Genomic DNA, 7,779 nt, shown 5'->3' with positions numbered 1-7,779 from the left:
CAAGTCTTTGGGCGTTGACAGTGGAGAGGGCTAACCTAAAGCGGATTCCATGTGCAGTGATTGGCTGAAGAGCATCATAAAAGGTGTCCAAGTTGGGACACGTACGAGTTCCTGACTCTGAAGCAAAGGCCCTGGTGCAGAATTAGCACCACAAAGGCAGTGTGCAGGAGGACACAAAGAAAGACAGCATCTGCCGGCTGTAAATACATTTCCCACAATTCCTGGAAAGAGTTGCAGCTTATGAGTGTCATCCCTCCCAGCAGGCGGATGCCAGGCACTGTTGGTACAGAGCACTTTGCTAGCCTCACCCTTGTGTCTCCAAAGTACAAGGCAGGGCCGCCTGAAAAGCTTTAAAAAAGTGATCCAGCAACTCTATAACCTGTTTGTAAACCACAGCAGGACTGGTCAGACGACATTTTGCTTTCCCCTTCCGGCTGCAGGCTAAAAGGCAGTTCTCAGGCAAGGGCGTCGCCAGGAATTCACAACTGGCTGGGCTGTGGCAGTGAGCGGTTGAGCTGACAAGCAGATTTACGAGAGTTGGACGTTCACACCATGATTTTTGCAGAATCATTGGGGTAAACTACAACACTGGGGCAGTTCAATTGGTTTAAAATTGAGAAACTGTGCATGGAGACCGTCTGTCCTGCCCCCGCATCACTACTGTACTGTTTTGTATTATACTTGTAAAGATTTTCAATAAAATAATTTTGAATAAAAAAAAAAAGCACACTGCATCAGAAACACTAGTCTTAGGATTTAAAGACTCGTATGTGCTAATTATTGATGTCAAGGTACTAGAGGGGTGCAAACAAAGCAACCGTAATTGATGTACACCTTGCCATTGTGTGCAATTACCAGTTAAACCATGGAATGAGGAATAACTCTGCGTACCGGATCTCACTATGTGGGGTTTACTGCTCGCATTTACCCCGAGCTCCGGGGGTGATGATTCCTGGAGCGGGTAGAGGGTGGAGAGTTGAGAGGATAAGGTGGAATGGGAAAAGGGTGTCTTTGCAGGTGGAAGCATGTAATTCCCTCCCTGGCTGCTCCAATAGCCAAAGCCTCATGTGAATTTATTGGCTCGTTTTTGTAGCCAGTAAAAGCGCGTCTGGTGTTTACTCGCCCGGGAAAACCGCGGGTCATATTTACAAATATGGCTGTAACATTTTCAAAATGCAATGGATGCGCTGTATTTACTACAATATGGCACACCCCTGTGCTTTCCCTAGCACTGGCGCTAAAATTAACTGCCGAGCGCCAACTCAGGCACCCTTGCACCACAGTGCGTTGTAGATGATTGTTTATGTGCAGGAAGGAGCACATAAACAATCCATAATGGCTATTTGTTACTTTACAGCACATATAGAAGTAGCAAATCATCAATATTTATTGATTGATTATGCACAGGAAGGGACACCTTCCTGCACATAAACAATCATTAATGGCTTTTTGCTCATTCTATGTGTGCTGCAGAATGCAGTACGCACAGAAAAAGCAAAACCAAAGAGAAAAAAAATAATTTCTCCTTGTGCGCCATTCTTACGCCTGCTCTTGCATGGAGTTAGTTTTTACCTCCTTTGTAAATCTGAAGCAGAATCAAAAAGCAATGGCTGTTGCGGTGGAACGCCCTCAGCAACACCCATTGCACGCCTCTTTGCCGTAGAGGACTGAGGCGGAAAGGGGCATATTTACCAGGTGGCGTTAAGCCACTCTAAGTGGCTTAGCGGCACCTTATAAATATTGAAAATGGTGCTACGCCACTGGAGTGACTGTCTATGGCAATAGGAGCTTGTAAACATGGTCCCAGTTGCGGGAATAATGAGGGGCATACGTACTAGAAACTGGTGGAGCGCAGTGTTTCGCCAAAACTGGTAACACAGCGCTCCGTCAGATTGAAAATGCAGTGACACGCAGTATTTAAAAGAATGCAGCACACCCCTGCGTTTCCCCTTACTCCGGAGCTAATGAAGCAGCCCAGCGCCAGTGAATGCACTCTTGCACCAAGTTGCAAGGGTGCCTGCGCTGCAGGGGTGATTGTTTTTGTGTAGGCAGGGGCACCTTCCTGCACATAAACAATCTTTACAGGCGATTTGCTGTTTCTATGTGTGGTGCAGCACACATGAAAAGAGCAAGGAGAAATGAAAGATTTCTCCTCATATCACCTGCTTAAGACCAGGTATTACAATGGGTGTTGCGGCAAAACGCTCACTGCAACACCCACTGCACGCCCCTTTCATACTAAGTACTGCGTGAATAGGGGCATTATTTACAGGGCAGCGTTAAGCCTTAAGCCACACTAAGGGGCATATGTATCAAGCAAATTCGCATTCGCAAAGGCCGAAATTCGGCGAATTTCGGCCTTAGCCAATGCGAATAGGCCGAACGGCATGTATGAATGCAAAAGCCAATGAAAATAGGGAATCAGTAAAAATGAGATTCTGTATAATGCGAAAAGTGCCATTCTGTGAAAAAATAGCGATATTGAATATTTGCGATTTTCAAGTAAGCAAAAATCGCAAATTGTAAATCGCTAATGTAGGAATTCGCATAATAATCGCATAATGGCACTTTTCGTAATATACAGAATCGCAATGATATGTATGAAAGAATCGCAATTAGCGATTTTCGCAAATTCACAAAATACAGAATCGCAATTACCACCAAGTAGGATCAGGTGGTAACCAGGTGCAAACTATTTAAGCAGCAACAGAATTCAAACAACTATTTGCCACAATGGCGGGGCTTTACATCATAGCAAGAAGGATGCGACTGAGAGCTGCTGCACAGAGGAGGCTGCGGCAGGAGAGGGTATTTCGTTTGCGCATCAGCATCTCCCAGCGCCTTGAGGAGGACCTCTACACCCATTACAGGCTTGATGAAGACAGCATAAATGATTTAATAGCAGAACTCAGACCCTACCTTGAACACCCCACCCACAGGACAAATGCCATTCCCACTGAAATACAGGTCCTGTGTTCACTACACCTCTTGGCCTCTGGAAGTTTCCAGGGGGTGATTGCGTCAGCAGGAGGGGTGTCACAAAGTTCTCTTTCGCGATTCTTCCATGCCTTCCTAGATGCCATGGTTCGGAGGATGCACCATCACATTTACTTCCCCAGCACACCTCAGGCAACTGCACAGACAAAGCAGGACTTCTATCAAATATCGCATTTCCCACACGTGATAGGATGTATTGATGGCACACATGTTGCTATATCCCCTCTCCAACAATGAATACATCTTTATAAATGGGAAATGCTACCACTCACTGAACATTCAGGTGGTGTGTGATGCCAAACACATCATAACTGACATTGTAGCAAAGTACCCTGGCAGCACACATGATGCTTTCATCTTCAGACACAGTGGGATATATCGTAGACTCTCAAGAGGGGAGTTTGGCGAGGGATACCTACTCAGTAAATACCTTCAGACATAGGGGTCATTAGTACCAACTACCATGTGCATGTCACAGGCTAACATATTTTTGTCTAACCCACAGGTGACAGTGCTTATGCTGTACGGGATTTCATCTTGACTCCCTACCTCAATCCCAACAATGCAAGTGAACGCAGATACAACAGGGCACACATTGCTACCAGAGGCACCATCGAACGGACATTTGGTATCCTGAAAAGCAGATTCCGGTGCCTCCATAAGAGTGGAGGTGCACTCCAATACAGCCCCAATACGTGTTCTAAAATAAGGTGGCTTGTGCCATGCTCCATAACATTGCCACTAGAAAAGGGACACCAGTGGAACTGAGTGACTCTGGATCCTCTGACGTAGAGGGGCCAGGACCTGGACGTATCGTAGCCGGTAGAGCTGTTGCAGCCGCTGGGCGCCAGAGGCGTGATGAGAGTACGCGCGACTATTTTTAGGTAAGGAAAAATGACACAATGCCAAGTAATGTAAGTGTGAATATTTGCTTTTAATCATTAATAGCAGGATATGCATCACCTGAAAACGTACAGTAGTCATACAAGACATATTTTGCACATGTTAAATTCACAGTGCCCTGAAAAGAAATGGAATGACGCAAAAGTCAAATGCTGCACAGCCTAACGTTCATTTGTAGGTGCAGCCCTATTGGTCCTGCCACTATGGCGTCTCTCTAAGGTTGGCGGTGGGGTAGTGCTGCTCCGAACAGACTGGTTATCTTCCTCACTTGGAGTCAGCACACCCGGCCCTGTTGCGGGTACTTGGCGCAACTCATCCACAGCAGTGGTCACCTGCAAAAGTGCGTTAGCAATGTCTTGTGCAGCATGAGTAAATTGCAGCTGCATCTCAATGCTGTGCCTGGCCTGGATGCTAGACATAGCCGCCAAGCGGTTGATGGCCCGGGTGTACCTGTCTTGGCGTTGACTACCTCTGCGCATTTGGTCGCATACTGCCTGTAGGCCATCCTGCAGGTCCTTCCTGAGTCCACGGAAGCCCTCCCTCATCTCCCTTTGTAAGAGTTTCATATTTTTTGCCTGCAGGCGCTGCACCTGCAACATGTTCAGTTCCAGTCCTGCATAGACAGATTCCTCGCCTCGCCCTTCAAATGAGTTGGCTGTGCGTCGTCTGCGCCTGGCTGCACTACGTGGGACGTGCTGGTCTGTTGCAGGTCCCTCTTGCTCTGGCTGTGTGTCCACATTGGTTTCATTGTCACCAATTGCATCTGCCTCATCCTGGATTGGCGTTAGAGGCCTGACAATGTTTCTCCTTCTATGTGTGCGGGTGGTCACTGGGCTGTCATCCCCATCCGTGTTGACATCTTGGCAGGCATCTCCTGACTCATGACTCTCAACCACTGTCCCACTGCCTGAGGGCTGTGTTGAAGATGGTGCTGTGAATAGAACAGTTCAGAAAAGGGGGTGGTGATGAACAGAGTGTCTGAATTAAGCAGACCACTCTTACCCAGTCCAAAGATCAGGGCTTGATCCATCACCGTTATTTATCTCACTGCACCATCCCAGCTCAGAACCTGGCTATATGCAAATCAGTCTGTCCCTGGCCCAGTGCATCATGGGAACAGGGCAGACTAAACTACCAAGCCAATTCTTCACCAGAAAGGAGACAAGCTACCGGGGACCGGTTTCTGAATAGAACAGCACACATTAATTTACTTCACTACCTTGCACTGTGTTAATAAAGTTTTCACAACTATTTCTTTTACATTGGGCTCTTGTTTCACTGTCAAGACCAGCAGATTATGTGGTTGACTATTTTTGCTGCAATTTTAACACACTGATTTACATGTGACTACATCTCCCATAATGCATTGCTATGGCTGCCTGTGTGCCTGCTCTGGACTACCTGTCTTGTTTCCCGCCCCTGGCTCACTGCTGGGGGGTGTTAGGGGGTGTGAGGGTTGTGAGCGCATGGTTCTTACCTTTTCCTGCTGCTGGCTGGTCAGAGCTGTCAAAATCAGCCACTCCTCCCACACTCTCTGGTTGCAGGGTCCCCTCAACCAGTTCCTCCAGGGGTGTAAAATCAGGAACAGATGAGGTCCCACCAGCTGTTGTCCTGGATTTTTCCAGCCTGGCAGCTAGTTTCTCCTTAGAGCGCAGGCGCAGGTCGTACCATCGCTTTCGGAGGTCCTCTACACTCCGGGGTGTCACACCCACAGCATTTACCTTGTGCTGGATTTCTTCCCAGATCCTCCTTTTGCGACTCTCTGGCACCTCCCTGGATATTCTTCCAAAAAGTAGTTCATGGTTTGACACCATTTCATGTATCAGGGCCTCCAATTCTGCCTCTGAAAACGTTTGTTTTATCTTCCTCGGGCTCTCACTCTCCTGCTGCTGGGAATCCTGCCTGGGCGTGGCTCCACTCTCAGCCATGTTTCTCCAGGTGCACACTGCTCAGTTCCAAACACTCCTTCACTCTGCCTCAGATTCAGGAAGTCAGGTGCAGCATGGGAAGTCAATCACTTCCTGTTTGTAATGTCATCATGCTGCACCAGAGTTCCTGATTGGCTCATTTGCGAAAAATCGCTACATTGCGAATTTTTCCCGCGATTTGCGATTTTTCGCTAATATTGCGATTTTTCATTGCAATTTCTAAAATTGTGCGATTCCTACTGGTTCAGAAATCGCATTTGGGGAAATCGCAAATAAATAGCGATTTTTAAGGAATCGCTATTTATTTGCGATTTCTTTCATACATACCGATTTGCAATTCTGAATGTGCGATTCGGTAAGAATCGCATTTTCAGAATCGCAAATCGGCACTTTCATACATAGGCCTCTAAGTGGCTTAACTATGCCTGGTAAATAAGGCAAAGAACTTAAAGCCACCAGAACGTTTATTTATTTATTTATTTTGAAAGTTTTATATAGCGCGAACAAGATCTTTGCAGATATCAGAGCGCTTTACAAGGGGGAGATGAAGTAATAGAATGTAATAGTTGAGGTAGTTAGGTACAAGGTGCATAGTTACATAGGTAGGTCAAAGAAAAACCGGAGGTAGATCATAGGTGAGGTAGTGTCAGTACAAGGTACATAGTCAAACCGTTGCGCCAATAAGATAAAAGTACAAAAGTAAGCATATACTTATTTAAGCGTGCTGCAAGTGTTTTTGGAGATAACATAAAGGTGGGCATAGTTGAGGTAGGTGCATGCAGGATGTATAGTCACACAGGTGCATCAGTAGTACAAAAGTAGGGATGGTTGAGGTGGTGTAGGTACAGTGTGCAAGTCAGACAGGTGCGTCAATAATACATCAAAATACAAAGAGGGAACATATACAATCAAATAAGTCATAATACCAGTGGTACAAGCAGTACAAAGAGGGAACATATACAATCAAATAAGTCATAATACAAATAGTACAAGTAGACCAAGGGGTCAGGCCGGTATTACGGAGCGGATTCATGAGAGCTACAGGATAATAGATCATGTGTATTTAGCCATGAGGATCGCTTTTACTTCTTTCTTAAACAGTTTGTTGGAGGAGATGAGCCTGGTTTCAGGAGGGAGTGAGTTCCAGATCCTGGGCGCCATTCCTGAAAAGGAGCGTTTATAGGTTTTTTCCTTTCTGAATCTTCGAGGTTTCAGCAGAAGATTGTTTGTACTTCTAGTAATTCTAGAGCCACCCGAGATTGTCAGCTTTTGAGTGAGGTAGCTGGGCGAGTTGTGGTGTACAGCCTTGTGAGTCATGCAGGCGATTTTCAGATGTATTCTGGCTTCAAAAGGCAGCCAGTTCAGGGATTTAAAGTCAGGGGAAATATGCGAGTGTTTTTTTGAGCCAGTGATGAGTCTCGCTGCAGCGTTAAGGGACGCTCTAAGGGGTGCCGTTGTTGTTAGTGGGAGCCCGCAGAGGGCGGTGCTTCCGTATTCTATGTGCGGGATGACTATAGATTGTACTGCAGTTTGGAAGTCTTTGGCTGGAAGGAAGGCTTTAAGTTTCCTCAAGGTATTGATTTGGAAGTTCGCTCCTTTGGTTGCCTTGCTGATGTGCTGCTGCATGTTGAGGTTGGCGTCAAGTGTTATGCCTAAGGATTTTGCTGAGTCTACGACGGTAGGTTGTACATTTAAAGCTGTTAACTGCTTAAGCCATGTTTGAGCCGTGGAGATTTTTGCGGGAGGAGAAATCAGGAGGAACTCAGTCTTCAGGGCATTGAGTTTGAGGTGATTCTCTGCAAGCCAGGACTGGGTGTTTCTGATTGTGGTGTTCAGAAGCATGATGTCCTTGGGGGATTGTATTTTGAGATAGAGTTGGGTGTCGTCGGCATACATGTGGAAGTGAACATTGGATGTCTGTAGCAAAGTAGTGAGAGGTTCCATAACTAGG

General features: G+C 46.4%; 1 protein-coding gene across 1 annotated transcript; it reads right to left on the bottom strand.

The window, feature by feature from the left end:
- Positions 1–4,061: 4,061 nt before the first annotated feature.
- Positions 4,062–5,828, bottom strand: LOC147692484 (uncharacterized). The gene is made up of 2 exons (XM_086939532.1): positions 5,378–5,828; positions 4,062–4,831 (listed from the first exon to the last, which is right to left on the bottom strand). The coding sequence occupies exons 1-2, from the start codon at positions 5,826–5,828 to the stop codon at positions 4,062–4,064; spliced, it is 1,221 nt and encodes a 406-aa protein (XP_086795658.1).
- Positions 5,829–7,779: the final 1,951 nt, after the last annotated feature.

Source organism: Lissotriton vulgaris, chromosome 9 (assembly GCF_964263255.1).
Source record: "Lissotriton vulgaris chromosome 9, aLisVul1.2, whole genome shotgun sequence".
Lineage (NCBI taxonomy): Eukaryota > Metazoa > Chordata > Amphibia > Caudata > Salamandridae > Lissotriton > Lissotriton vulgaris.
Note: the sequence above shows the minus strand (reverse complement) of the source record. Positions and strands in the feature narration are given on the sequence as shown.